Source organism: Drosophila willistoni, unplaced genomic scaffold (genome assembly GCF_018902025.1).
Source record: "Drosophila willistoni isolate 14030-0811.24 unplaced genomic scaffold, UCI_dwil_1.1 Seg33.1, whole genome shotgun sequence".
Lineage (NCBI taxonomy): Eukaryota > Metazoa > Arthropoda > Insecta > Diptera > Drosophilidae > Drosophila > Drosophila willistoni.
In genome coordinates this window covers 11,311-26,399 of record NW_025814281.1, presented here as the reverse complement: position 1 = coordinate 26,399, position 15,089 = coordinate 11,311, and the positions used below count along the sequence as shown (strand labels likewise).

The 15,089-nt window shown below is 44.4% G+C and overlaps 1 protein-coding gene across 1 annotated transcript; it reads right to left on the bottom strand.

Moving 5' to 3' along the window:
• Nucleotides 1–3,430: 3,430 nt before the first annotated feature.
• On the bottom strand, nucleotides 3,431–12,283 carry LOC124461316. The gene is made up of 2 exons (XM_047012847.1): nucleotides 12,057–12,283; nucleotides 3,431–4,404 (listed from the first exon to the last, which is right to left on the bottom strand). Exon 2 carries the CDS (start codon nucleotides 4,368–4,370, stop codon nucleotides 3,504–3,506), a length of 867 nt encoding a protein of 288 aa, XP_046868803.1. The 5' UTR covers nucleotides 4,371–4,404; nucleotides 12,057–12,283; the 3' UTR covers nucleotides 3,431–3,503.
• Nucleotides 12,284–15,089: the final 2,806 nt, after the last annotated feature.

Below are 15,089 nucleotides of genomic sequence, written 5' to 3'. Positions count from 1 at the left end.
GTGGAGGCTCAAAGCTGAAAAAAATCAAAGGGTGCTAAGCTGATTACCAAAGGTCCTTGGCATGGAAGGTTCCCAAGCTCTTTTCCTGAAAGGTTTTCAACTACATACCAAATGATTTCCGAGTTTGTTCTTGATCTTGACTTTAACTCCGACTGGTGCTAATTTAGCATTAAATTATTGGCTAGGTTGCTGAGTTTAAAGTTACGCTTATGACTGTTTCCCACTTCGAAGTTGCGTATTTTACCCTCAAGTTATGTCCGTTGATATTTATCAATAAGCTTTTCTAAATATTTTTGGATATCAGATCTAATACGTACGAAATGTCTATCTTCTAGCGAACCTAGCTTCATTCAGTAAATGAGTTGGTCAAATGTAGTCTTTTCCGTGGGTTATCATGTTTGGCCAAACACCGCCACATAGGGGAAATCCAATTGATTTATGAATATTCGTAAGGCACTGTTTATATGAGAATTTATCCAGTACATTATCCAAACATAGGACCGTAAGGCGCATTAATGGATCGGTTTACCTTTCAGCCCATTGGCCTGTGGAGAATAGACGTAAATATGTGTCACTCCGTAATTTCCTAATAAATTTTGACTCCTGGCTTTTAAACTGGTGCCATTATACTGATTATATACTGTGGCACACCAAACAACTAAAGATATCATCCCTTAAATAGATATATACATTCAGTTAATTTCTTTAAAGTTTTAAGAAGAAATTTACTAAAGTATCTAAATGATAAAAATTCCATATTCCCTGTTTTGAGCGAGGGAAGGGACCGATAAAATCCACATTATCTTTGGAATGGTCGTTGTTATGTTTGGTTTCCCATAGCGGTTTTAGTTACATGGGTATTTGCAGTTTGAATATCCACATGTGGTTGAATGTACTTCCCTAACGTCTACAACTAGTCCTGGCCAGAAAAAGTTTACGTCGAATAACCGCTCTAAACATTTGGCTATGCCGCAATGGCTGAGTTGGAGGATCGTGGGCTGCTCTAATAACACTGTTACGGAGTTCTTGGGGCACATCAAATTTCCACATCTTATCGTTATCGCTGAATTACCAGTCATAAAGTCAGTGCGATGATATATATATTGATAATAACTTGAACATATGTGTTATTTGTTGCCCTTTTTGATGTGTTGTCCATGGTTTGTGTAGTTGAAGGTGAATTCGTTGGTGTGGTGACTGGTAAGGTAACTCGCGCGAGGTTTGTAACGAACACGCGGGTGTCGGAGTGCACTCTCTGTCTTACTAACAAGTGGCTCGGCTGAGCTCAGGGAAAATGGGGTGGTTCTTGTGCTCTCCCAAACATGCGCTACATAAGTAAAATGAAGACAGAGATAAGGATAAAGGACTACACCTAAATAGGGATTTTATGCAGAGGTGATGGAAGTTGTTTGAAGGACCTAGATGTTATTGCCTTCTCTTTACCCACCCAACCTTGTAATACCTAATGAAACCCGGTATTACCCATCGTGCGGCTGTTAAATCTCTTACGTCAGGTGCCCAAATAAACTAACTCAGCAATTCATCATTTCATACATATATTCAATTCAATGGAAAAATGGCATATGCCTTTAAGATAAGAAGTTAACATCGGATTTCATATCCAACTTATATTCATAGTATTAACAAAAATTTCAATTATATTTAAATCCTAACTAATTTGGTGAAAGTAATCGTACAAAAATGTGTGGGTAGATTTATAGGCATGAATTCGATTTAACTTAGATTTTACGTTAGGCATTCATTTCAGATTCAAAATTTACAAAAAAACTAGCTCTGTGGTCACGGCAAGCTGTTATATATTGCCAATGGATTTTAGGCGGCTATGCCGTACTTACAGTTTGTAGAGTCCAATCCAGTCAGCAGGCCTGAGACGGGCGGAGCACTAGATGCTGTTAAAAATATTAATAGTGGTGGCACCGAAATATAACTTGCTTCTCATTACCACAGAATCACTTTTAACACCTGCTATATAGAAAGTTAATTATAAATTGCAAGCTTATAAATTTTAACACATGTTTGTACGATACTTAAATGAAAAAAAAAAGAGAGCTGCTGGTTGAAGGCCAACTACGGGCTGGGGCCGAGGTTAGGGTTCCTCAACGATGGGTTTGGAGTCTGCGACAACGTCTTCCACTAGAAATCTCCAGTGATGGTGGGCGGAGCTATCCCGAGTCCTACGGTGAATCATCCACTCCAACGAGGGTTCGCCTAGGAATTAGGCTGGTTGGCTACGCTCCCACAACTATATGTGTGAGCACTTATGGCCAAATAGCTCTCCAAAACTTATCCGCTGGTCAAGTCAAGAACCGGGTCGACATTTATTTGGTCGCATTCCGAAAAGTTCGACTTGCAACCATGGATGGGGTCGTCGTCTGGCACTGGTCTCTTTGGCCTTATATGGCTAACATTAAGAGTACGCGCTTGCAGTTATTGAAGGCAAGACCGCGCCGGCAGTGGCGAATAAATTTTATTGTTCCTTCCTTATAGTTGGAACTTGAGAAAGAGGCGTGGACTTAGGAAATGTCCACGAGGGGTATGGAGTGTTACGTAACTCCACGTGCCTTTCTTGCACTTGCGATTTTTCTTTCGCTTTCTCCCTCCTCTTATTCGCACAACCGCACTATCGCTCAGACCATTCTAGACTCCCCGCACACTATTCAAGCTCAATTTTTGGGCACTTGTCTTGCATGAGCTTTTCTATGGAAGTGGATCGTGTAAGCTCGGTTCCAAAAAAAAGCTCAAGGTCAATTCGCCTTAGAAATAGTGTATGCTAAATATATTCGTCTAGCTAGCAGATTTACATATATAATTTAATGTTTGAACCAGCGCACCCTTACACCACAGATTTGAATGACACGCCCTATTAAGTGGAGGCTCAAAGCTGAAAAAAATCAAAGGGTGCTAAGCTGATTACCAAAGGTCCTTGGCATGGAAGGTTCCAAGCTCTTTTCCTGAAAGGTTTTCAACTACATACAAATGATTTCCGAGTTTGTTCTTGATCTTGACTTTAACTCCGACTGGTGCTAATTTAGCATTAAAATTATTGGCTAGGTTGCTGAGTTTAAAGTTACGCTTTGTATTCGTAGGGGGTTGAATTTCCTAAGTAGGCAGCTAAATGAATTTTTTCCTTAAAATGTCTTCCTTCAAGAAATTGGGCACTGCAGCAATCTCACTTCAATGTTCTTTTTATTCACTTGTAAGTTTGACACTAAAACTAGCTTAATTAAGAGCAGGGCACCAAGCCCCGCTTGGAGCGAAGTGTGGGGAGTTCTTTCGTGGGGAGAGCGATAAAACTAGCTTAATTAAGAGCAGGGCACCAAGCCCCGCTTGGAGCGAAGTGTGGGGAGTTCTTTCGTGGGGAGAGCGATGGCACCATCGGGAGAGCGGCGCGAGGTGAAAGCTTCCGCCTCCTTTAACCCTTGTGTTGCCCGGTTGGGCATAAACATGCTCCCCCCCTTGCAGGAGTGCAAGACCCAGGCAGTTTAATGGCACGCTCCGGACAGGGTCCAGCCAAAAACTGTGCGCATCGCAATCGGCCGCCCGCCAACCCCAGGTAGACTCCCTTCTAGCATGACCTCCGTGATCACATCCGCGCCCAGGACCAGAGACACTGACGACGGTCGGTAGAACGTCTCATCCGCCAGGACGATGCCCTCAAACTTTTTGGCGATCTGTGGGTCCACCGGAGCGCTTGGAGTGCGGCAGCACAAGCCATCGACCACCTTCAGGATCGCCTCCAATCGCCATCCTTCACTGATTGGGGACCGGATCACTGCTGCCACCGCTTTCTCTGCCCCTATATTGACGGCTGTCAACTTGAAGGCCGTGGCCAATGACGTCGCCATCGACGATACCGCAGAACAAGGGTCCACCAGGGCCTTCACGTCGAAGGTTTTTCCCTCCGTCTCAATGCGCACCATCGCCGTGGGCATCAGATGCGGATTGCGGTGCTGCAGCAGTGTGGTCAAGGTCAGTTTCGGATCGGAGGCTGGCGTTGGCGCGACCCTTCGTCTGGAGGACTCGGGGGTGACTCGGCGTACGACGGAGCTTGGAGTGCGTCGACGTGGCTGTTCATGGAAGTGAAGCAGCGTGTGGTGATCCTCCTCACAGATTCGGCACTTATCACCGCTTAAGCAGCTTCCTCCGGAATGTTGGTGGGCCAGGCAATTGGCGCAGTACTTATTCGCCAGCACTGCCCTCATCCTCTTCTCCACGTTCAGCCGCAGGAAGCGACGGCATCGCTTCAGAGGATGGATTCCGCGACAGACTCGGCAACGGAAGGACTCAGTTCCTCGCGAACATCTGCGCTCCTCTTTCGATGCCTGTACTGAACGCGGTCTCGGAGCCATGGAAACGGGATCTAGGTTGACGAATATCAGGAAGCTGCCGGGACAAATAATGAAGAAAGCGGATTAATGTAGGACGATAAAACACATATTACTACTGGCAGCTCGGCCCTTCTTCCTTGGGAGGAAGGACCAAGTGCTGGACGCTACTGTAGTTTTACGTAATGGGTTTGAATTCTTTCTTCTGGAGGAAGAAAGATCAACTTTGCGACGGGACGCTTCACAATACCGCGAGCGGTAAGCAGTTCGACGACGCGGACATTGCCGTCACTGCCAGGGTGTGTCTGGTGGATTCGCCCGAGACGCCATTCATTAAATGGAAGATTGTCGTCTTTGAGTACCACCAGATCGCCCACTTCAAGATTTTTAGAAGGGAATCGCCACTTATTGCGCTTATGTAGCTCCTTCAGATACTCGTCTTTCCATCGGGTGCAGAAATGCTGACTCACGGCCTTCAGACGCTGCCACCGGTTAATGATAGACGGTACCTGATCCTTGATTTCAGGTTCCGTCACGGATAGCAATGGACCGCCAACTAGGAAATGGCCTGGGGTCAAAGCTAAAGAGTCGGTGGGGTCTTCAGACATAGGAGAAATCGGCCGCGAGTTCAAACACGCCTCTACCTTAGCCAGCAGCGTAGAGAACTCTTCAAAAGTATACCTTTGGTTGGAAGTGGCCTTGTAGAACAGAGTTTTAAAACTCTTAACTCCAGCCTCCCACAACCCTCCCATGTGTGGTGCCCCGGAGGGATGAAATGCCAGGACAGATTCTGATGGCTGTAGTGGGATAATATTTTCTGCTGGGTAGCATTTAGGAAATCTTTTTCAAGCACTCTGGATGCACCTACGAAGTTTTTCCCGTTGTCGGACTGCACTTGCTGGGGACACCCTCGCCTCGATACAAAGCGAGCGAATGCTGCCAGAAATGCTTCGGTACTCAAATCCGAAGTTGCCTCAAGGTGAATGGCTTTGGTGGAAAAGCAAACAAAGACACACACATATCCCTTTGATATGCGGCAAGCGCGGCCGGTGAAACTCTTGATGTCGAAAGGACCTGCAAAATCTATACCGGTGGTCGTGAAAGGACGTGCGAAAGTAGTTCGCTGGGCCGGAAGGGTGCCCATTAGCTGTGATTGCAGCCTTCTTTTATAAATCACACAGACTTTGCATGAATTGACCACCGATTTTACTAGATTCCGCAGTCTTGGAATCCAGTATCTCTGTCGGATGAGACGGACTACCAGTTGGCTGCCCCCATGGAGAGAGATCTGATGCGTGAAAAGCACCAACAGCCGGGACAACGGACTTACTACTGGCAACAGAATGGGGTTACGCTCATCGTAACTAAGGGCCGCTGCTTGTTGCACGCGCCCACATGCTCGGATCACACCTGATGCGTCAATGAAAGGATTCAAATTGAGAATGGTGCTAGACGTGGGCAGAGATTTCTTCTGCTGTAGACACCGATGTTCCGTCGGAAAGTAATCACGCTGAGTGACTCGGATCAACGCCTGGAGTACTTGATTGATCTCGCTAGAGGTCACCTCCCCGGAGTAATCGTTTGGCAGTTTACGACACCTTCTGCCGAAACGGATCACATATGCTATCACTCGTAAGGCACGTGCCAGATTGGAAAAACGAGATAATATCTCGTTGGCTGGCTTAGCGATCGCGACGTGGACCTTCACTACCCGCTTCTCCAAGGCAGTGTCTAGTGGGAGTGGTGTCGCTCGCTGCCAGGACTCTTGTGGTTCCCGTAGCCATGGTGGGCCGTGCCACCACAAATCCTTGTGTACCAATTCCTGCGCACTCAGGCCGCGGCTAGGGAGATCTGCTGGGTTGTCCTCTGAACGAACGTGATTCCATGGGGCGTCATTTGTTGCCGTCACAATCTTTGCTACCCGATTTGCGACAAACGTTGTCCATGTGCAGGGTGGCTTATTTAACCACGACAGTACGACGGTGGAATCTGACCAATAAAAAGCCTCCGCATTATCAACTGGAAGTTGCGGAAGAACTGCAGCTGCCAGTTCCGCTAAAAGTGTAGCTCCGCATAATTCAAGGCGGGGCAATGAAACCGTTTTAACCGGGGCGACTCTAGATTTCGCTGCAAGAAGGCAGCATGATATGCCTTGGTCATTGCTAACGCGCACGTAAATTGCGGCACCATAAGCCCGCTGTGACGCATCGCAAAAACAATGGAATTGGATGTCGGAATTTGGGTCATGAAGAACCCATCGTGGAATTCGGATCTGGTCAAGGAAGGAGTAGCTCTTTGTAAAATCCTGCCACCTGTGATGGAGTTCACTGGGCAATTGATCATCCCACCCTAGCTCTTGTAACCAGAGCTCTTGCATAAACACCTTGGCTTGAATCACAAAGGGAGCCAGCCAGCCAGCGGGATCGAATAGCTTGGCGATCTGCCCGAGGACTTCTCGCTTAGTATAAGCTGACTTGACATCTTGGGGTGAGATGACAAAATAAAACTCATCCGTAGTCGCTTTCCATCGGATTCCCAGTGTTTTCGCTGTGCTGGCCTCTTCGATGTCGAGGAAATCAGCATTCAGTAAATGACTCTTTGGAATACAACTGAGCACGCTCTTCACATTCGATGTCCACTTGCGCAAGGGAAAGCCAGCTGAACCAAGAGCGTCTTGAAGTTCATTGACCATTGCGATTGCCGTTGTTTCATTATGAGCCCCTGCCAGGACATCATCGACATACATATAGGACTTGATAATATCGCTAGCCAAAGGAAATTTGGATTGTACATCACTTGCGAGTTGCTGAAGTACTCGGATGGCTAAGAACGGAGCACAGTTAATGCCAAACGTGACGGTATTCAGCTCGTAATCACCAAGTTGCCCCTCTTTATTTCGGAACAGGATCCTCTGAAATGGCGTGTGGATTGGATCGACCATAATTTGGCGGTACATTTTTGTGATGTCGGCATTGAAAACTACTCGGAAAAAACGCCACTTGAGAATCTGAGTAGTGAGATCGGACTGAAGTACCGGACCAGGGTAAAGTATGTCGTTGAGACTTACTCCGTTGGTGGACTTGCTAGAGGCGTTAAAAACTACCCGTACCTTTGTTGTGGTGCTGTCGGGCTTGAAAACCGCATGGTGTGGCAAATAAAAATTGTTATTAGTGCCGTCAAATGGAACCTGACGCATGTGGCCCAAGTCCAAATATTCTTGGATGACGGCGTCATACTCAGTTTTTGCCGGAATATTTTTAAGGAGTCGGCTTTCGTTTTTTAGGAACTGAGCCAATGCCCCTGGTCTGGAATGACCAAGGTTGATGTTGGTTGGATCTCGAAACGGAAGTGAGACCGTATATCTCCCCGCAACATCTCTTCTTGTGGTCTTCTGGAAATTGACCTCGCAAACAGAGTCAGAATCTTCTACCGGTTTGCCCGGTAGATCCTCCACCTCCCAAAACCTTGTGAGAAGAGTTTCAAGTCCCTCCTCTCTGCTAACTGCGACCCTCGTGGTGAACGCGGCACATGAACTGACGGGGACCCCTTGCAACGGGCCTGAAATGACCCAACCGAATCTCGTCTCTTGAGCCATTAAAGATCCGCACACTTCGGTCTGGATGCCGGAAAGAGTCACCGCTGGTATTACATCAATGCCAAGGAGTAGATCGATCTTTGCCTTTAATCTGAAGGAGGGGTCGGCTAGAGGAATATTGGGCATTCCTTCCAGTGTGGCTTGGGCTATCGTACATGACGGCAAATCATCAGCAACTTGGGACAAGACAAACGCTTCTATCTCGATCTGGACTGGAGGTCCATGCGATGACCGAATGCTTATGTGACAGACCTTCAAGGTTCTATTGACCTTTCCGTTAATGCCTGTCACTTCGGCCCTGACAGTTTGGAATGGTAACTTCATGAGTCGGAACATTCTTTCGGATATGAAATTGGCTTCAGAAGCCGGGTCTAATAGCGCCCGTGAAGCATAAGTAGTGCCCTTGTGCCAAAAGTCCACGATCGCTGTACCTAGCAACTTATCTCGTGAGGACCTTGCCTCAGAGGTAAAGTAAGTCCGGACAATATTGTGCGAACTGGGCTGAGCTGGGACCGACGTTGGATTATTCTCCGGTCGGGCGTCCTTGTGCAAGAGCGTATTGTGACGCCCCTTGCACGTGAAGCAATTGTGCTGACTCGGACAATCTTTTACTTGATGTCCTCTTGCGAAACAGTTCAGACAAAGGGACTTTTTCTTTATGTATGCCACCCTCTCTGGCACCGTCATCTGAAGGAAGCGGGGACATCGACGCACCGGGTGATTCTCCTTCATACAGAGATCACAGGATTTTGGTTTGGTGGTCACCTTGGCTTCAAATGTATTAGCCTTTCGGGTGGCTGGAATCGGATTTCGTGGAGGTTTCGATGTGGGAACCGAAATAGCCATTGCAGTTGTATTTTCCACCGCTTCGAGCGTACGGAACCGCTCAGTGAGGAAATCGTCCATCATTTGCCACTCTGGAATGGCAGTCTTGTCTCCCAGAGATTGCTCCCATAATGAAAGGGTATTCTTTGGCAATTTGATGGAACAGAAAAATACGAACATGCCTCCCCAAGTGGTTACTGGCAGGCCACAGTGCTCAAAAGCGCGAATGGATGCCTGCAGAGCATTCTGATGATCCTGTAATGCTTTTCCGGACTCATGGGAAATTTGAGGCAGGTCAAGAAGTGCTCGGAATTGGCTGTTCACGATAAGTCGCTTATTTTCGAAACGCTGTTTAAGTGCATTCCATGCCGTTTCAAAACCATCATTTGTAAGCGGGAATTTTGCTACAATGAGGTTGGCTTCACCCCTCGTTTTCGCTAGGAGATGGTACAGCTTTTCAACAGGGGAAATTCGCGAATCGCTTATGTAGATGGCTGTAAACAAGTCACGGAACGTGGGCCATTTTAAATAATCTCCCGTAAAGACTTCTGTGTCAATGGGTGGCAATCGACAGCCTCGTTCTGCTGGTGCAGAGGTAGGCGCATGACGGTTCGGAGGAGTCGGAGCAGACCTTTCATGGATAAGCTCGTTTAATCGAGCCGTGCATCGCTCGTAAACTTGATAGCATTTGTCATATTTAGCTTGGATGGCTAAATCTTCAGAGTTATCGTCTTTACCATCTATGAGTGCCTCGCATTTCTCATATTCCTGCTCGACCTTCTCCCACAACGCTTGAACTCGATCACGACGGACTTGGAGCGTAAATACGCTGACCTCGGACAGTGACGTGACGTGGTTGTCGACTTCAAACTGACTTAGTTTATCGCAAATGGAACCAAACTTCTTCAAAGCCATGGTGGAAGCAGCTAAAACCCTTTTGGTCTCGGACCGAGTGACTCTTGGGGCGGTTACCAAAATCTGTGGAAGTGGTACCAATGATTTGACCTCTTTTTGGCTTGCTCGTCGTGGCTCTGACGTGGCTTGCTGAAAGGTCGTGCTCGATGGTGCGGACTTGAGAGTTAGTGGACTAGAGAGGGTCTGAAATGCTCGGAAGGAGGAGTAGTAGGGCTGGTACTCCTCTGGCGCTGACCTGGAGCAGCAATTGAGGATTTGCTCGGGGCTGCAGTGTTCTCAGCTGCTTTCTCGTCTTTTGACGGGCTCGTGCTCATAACCCCAGAGAGTGGCGGTTATAAAGTGGTGAGCTGGCTTGGCACGGCTTGAAAATTAGCCAAAAAGACGAACTGGAACGTTTGGGAAAAACTGGAACACTACCAAACCACTTGAAGAACGGCTTTGAAACGCCTTGAAATAGATTGAAAAAAAAAAAACCAGAAAACGAGCTGGTACGTTTGGAATGACTTGGAACACTGCCAAAAAACCCTAGGAACGGCTTGGAACACCTTGGAATTCAAATATAACTACAAAGATGCGACTTGGAGCGGGTGGAAACACTTTGGAATTGAAATCGAACCAAAGATAAGACTTGAAACGCTTGGAAACACTTTGTAATTGGAATCTAACTCCAAAGATACGACTTGGAACGTGTGGGAATACTTTGGAATTGCAATATAACTCCAAAGATGCGACTTGGAACGTGTGGGAATACTTTGGAATTGCAATAGAACCAAAGATACGACTTGAAACGCTTGGAAACACTTTGGAATTGGAATCTAACTCCAAAGATACGACTTGGAACACGTGGGAATACTTTGGAATTGAAATATAACTCCAAAAATACGACTTGGAACACGTGGGAATATTTGGACTTGAAATGTAACTCCAAAAATACGACTTGGAATACGTGGGAATACTTTGGAATTGAAATAGAACTCCAAAAATACGACTTGGAACACGTGGGAATATTTTGGAATTGAAATATAACTCCAAAAAATACGACTTGGAACGCGTGGGAATAGAATAAACAAAAACGCGGAACACAAATTTTTACCAATTAAATATTATTCGATTTTTTTCCTCAACGTGACCCTTCAACCTATATACCCCACAAAGTGCCTGCCAACCTAGGGTATACAGCACAGCTACTTTTGGTCGTTTGCTTTGTGCCGGTCTTTGGCACATGAGCTTGCAGCTGTGCTGGTATACTGCAGTTAAGCGGTACTTATGTATGCTCGTATGTATGTATGTATATAGGCTGCAAGGGATAGCGGGATTTGTTCGCGGTGGTGGAAAAATATATTTGTGTGCGAAAAAATTAGAAATTTTGTGGAATGTATATGTATATGGATATGAATATATATATGTAAAATTTTATGTATGGAAAAATATGTATATATATGTATGTGTATGGATATGTATATATATATGTAAAATTTTATGTATGGAAAAATATGTATATATATGTATGTGTATGGATATGTAAAATGTTGGAGTATATATATATGTATTTAAAAATTTCTTTTTCTCTTTTTTCTTTTTTTTTAAATATGAAAATATGGAATGGCGATATGCAGAGGTGTGAATGGATCGGATTTCTTTATATAAATTAATGTTTTTTTTTTTTTTTTTTTTAATATGATTTCTTTTGCTGTGTCTAACCGATATGCCCCCAACTTTATAGGGTGTCTGGTCACCAGAAATGTCTAAGTGTGGCTTTTATATGTGAGAGGGTGGTTCACTTTCGTTTTTTTTTTTTAAAAATCTTTATTATTTGTATTGAAAATTTTCTTCTCTTCGTTGAAAACCACCTTTCACTGCGCGCACACTTTTCCCAGGAGTGGACTGTATTTGCACAAAACCTTTATTTTTGGATTTAATGTAGCACTGGATATGTTTGTAATTTTTGTCACATTCACACACTCTGCTTGCATATACATATATATCTTATATGTAGGAGATCACTTTTTTCGTAGGTTTGATTCACTGCATACATACATATGTGTTAATATTTTTTTGAAATTGCGAAAAAATATATATTGGAAATAGGCAAATAAAATATGGCGCCTTATATACTTGGCCTATATATGCCAAAGTGCGAGGAAAAAACTTGAAGTGGGCGAACCAATATGGCGCCTTATGTACTGGACACATATATATGTATGAAAATTTGGGGACCAAAATTTTCTCTCCTTTGAGGAGGAAAAATTTGCGCGAAAGTAATTTTTACTTGGATTAGGAGAATCAATGGCAACAATTATATGTATGTGAGTATGGGTACGGATGCTGGAGGCATGTACATGTACTCATATACCTATAATTTGCAAAAAAATTACTTAGCTTGAAATATGGATGAAATTCCACCGATGCTAGTGGTTCGAGAGGATCTTAGTATCCGGCTCGAAGGACCAAATGTATTCGTAGGGGGGTTGAATTTCCTAAGTAGGCAGCTAAATGAATTTTTTCCTTAAAATGTCTTCCTTCAAGAAATTGGGCACTGCAGCAATCTCACTTCAATGTTCTTTTTTATTCACTTGTAAGTTTGACACTAAAACTAGCTTAATTAAGAGCAGGGCACCAAGCCCCGCTTGGAGCGAAGTGTGGGGAGTTCTTTCGTGGGGAGAGCGATAAAACTAGCTTAATTAAGAGCAGGGCACCAAGCCCCGCTTGGAGCGAAGTGTGGGGAGTTCTTTCGTGGGGAGAGCGATGGGCACCATCGGGAGAGCGGCGCGAGGTGAAAGCTTCCGCCTCCTTTAACCCTTGTGTTGCCCGGTTGGGCATAAACACGCTTAGTGACTGTTTGGCCCACTTCGAAGTTGCGTATTTTACTCCTCAAGTTATATGTCCGTTGATTTGTATCATAAGCTTTATCTAAATATTTTTGAATATCAGATCTAATACGTACGAAATTGTCTAGTCTATCTAGCCGAACCGTAGCTTCATTCAGTAGATTGAGGTTGGTCAATAATTTGTAGTCTTTTCCGTGGGTTATCATGTTTTGGCCAAACACCGCCACATAGGGTGAAATTCCAATTGATTGATGAATATGATTTCGTAAGGCACTGTTTATACTACTGAGAAATTTATCCCAGTGACATTGATCCGAACGGAGATAGGACCGTAAGGCCGCATTAATGGATCGGTTTACTCTTTCAGCCGCATTGGCCTGTGGAGAATACGCAGCGGTAAATATGTGCTGCACTCCGTAATTCCTAATAAATGTTGTGAACTCCTGGCTTTTAAACTGAGTGCCATTATCACTGATTATATACTGTGGCACACCAAAGCAACTAAAAATATCATCCCTTAAGATAGATATTATTACATTCGAGTTAAATTTCTTTACAGGTTTTAAGAAGGTAAATTTACTAAAGTGATCTAGAATGATAAAAATTCCGATATTTCCCTGTTTTGAGCGAGGGAAGGGACCGATAAAATCCACATATAATCTTTGGAATGGTCGTTCGCTTATGGTTTGGTTTCCCATAGGCGGTTTTAGTTTACATGTTGGGTATTTGCAGGTTTGACATATCTCACACTGTTGAATGTACTTCCTAACGTCTACAACTAGTCCTGGCCAGAAAAAGTTACGTCGAATACGCTCTAAACATTTGGCTATGCCGCAATGGGCTGAGTTGGGAGGATCGTGGGCTGCTCTAATAACACTGTTACGGAGTTCTTGGGGCACCATCAATTTCCACATCTTATCGTTATCCGCTGAATTACCAGTCATAAAGTCAGTGCGATGATATATATATTGATTAATAACTTGAAAATCCGGAAGATTTGCTTTTACATATTTGTCTCTCAGAGATCTATATTCTTCGGATTCAAATGCCGACGAGGACAAGTCGATTTCAGGAGATAATTCCATTTCCAGGGAAGCTATTTCATTTTCAAATGATCGCGACAAAGCGTCAGCAACAACATTTTCACTACCTTTCCGGTGTTCTATCTGGAAGTTATACCCCTGCAGCTTCATTGACCAGCGGGCTAATCGACCGCTTAGTTCTTGTTGGTTCATAAGCCACCGCAAACTAGCGTGATCAGTCACGACTTTAAACTCATGGCCTTCAATATACATCCGAAATCTTTTAATCGCCAACACTACCGCAAGACATTCGAGTTCGGTGACCGAATAATTTCGTTGTGCTTTGTTAAGTTTTTTAGACATAAACGTGATGGGTCGTTCGAATCCGAACTCATCAACTTGGGCTAAAAGCGCACCTACTTCAAGCATACTTGCATCACATTGCACTATAAACGGTTTCTTATAATTTGGGTGTGCTAAAAACGGAGCAGTGCTAAGTTTAGACTTGATGTTTTCAAAAGCACATTGCGCTTCTTCGTTCCACGAAAAAGAATTGCCACGCAATAATTCTGTTAACGCAAAGGTGATAGTTGCATATTGTGAGATAAATCGCTGGTACCATCCAGTCATTCCTAAAAATCTCTTAAGCTGTCGCTTGGTTTTCGGCACTGGGAACTCGGATATGGCTTTAACCTTGTCTGGGTTAACTCTTAACGTGCCCTCTCCGACTATATATCCTAGATATTCTACTTTTCGCAGACAAAATTGACTCTTCTGTATGTTAATGGTTAGCCCTGCCTGCTTCAGACGGGCAGATACCTCACTAAGATGAGCAAGATGTTCATCGAAGTGATTAGATAATATCAATAGGTCGTCAAGATAAACTGATACTTGAGTTTTGAGCTGATACGGAATAACTTGGTCCATTAAACGACACATCGTTTGGGGGCATTACACAGACCGAAAGGCATTCTCCTAAATTGATACAGTGGGCGATTGGGAACTGTAAATGCTGTTTTCCCTTTTGATGATTCTTCCAGACCGATTTGCCAAAAGGCATCTTTAAGGTCAATCTTGGAAATACAATGTACAGGGGGAAGTCTACTTAATAGGCCTTCTAGATTAGGTATTGGATATGCGTCTTTTACCGTAACCGCATTTAATTTTCGAGAGTCAAGGCAAAATCTTACCTTACCTGGTTTGACTAACAAAACGCAAGGGGAAGACCAAGAGGACGCGGGCGCTTCTTCTATCACTCCTAGCTTTAACATTTTGTCTATCTCCAGACATAATAAGTTTTCCTTCGCTGGTGATATCGGGTAAAATTTTTGTTTAATCGGCTTGGCGTTTTCGGTGTCAATAATATGTTCTATAAGGCTCGTAAAACCTAAGCCATCTCTTTCAAAAGTTGGAAATCCAGTTATTACAGTTTGTAATTGACTATGCTGACTAGCTGTTAACGGAAATTTATCCTCTGCAAAAGAAACTTCAGAAATTTTAGGGTCTGAGTGGATGTGAGAAATTGAAAGACCAAATGTTCTCCAGAAGTCCATGCCAC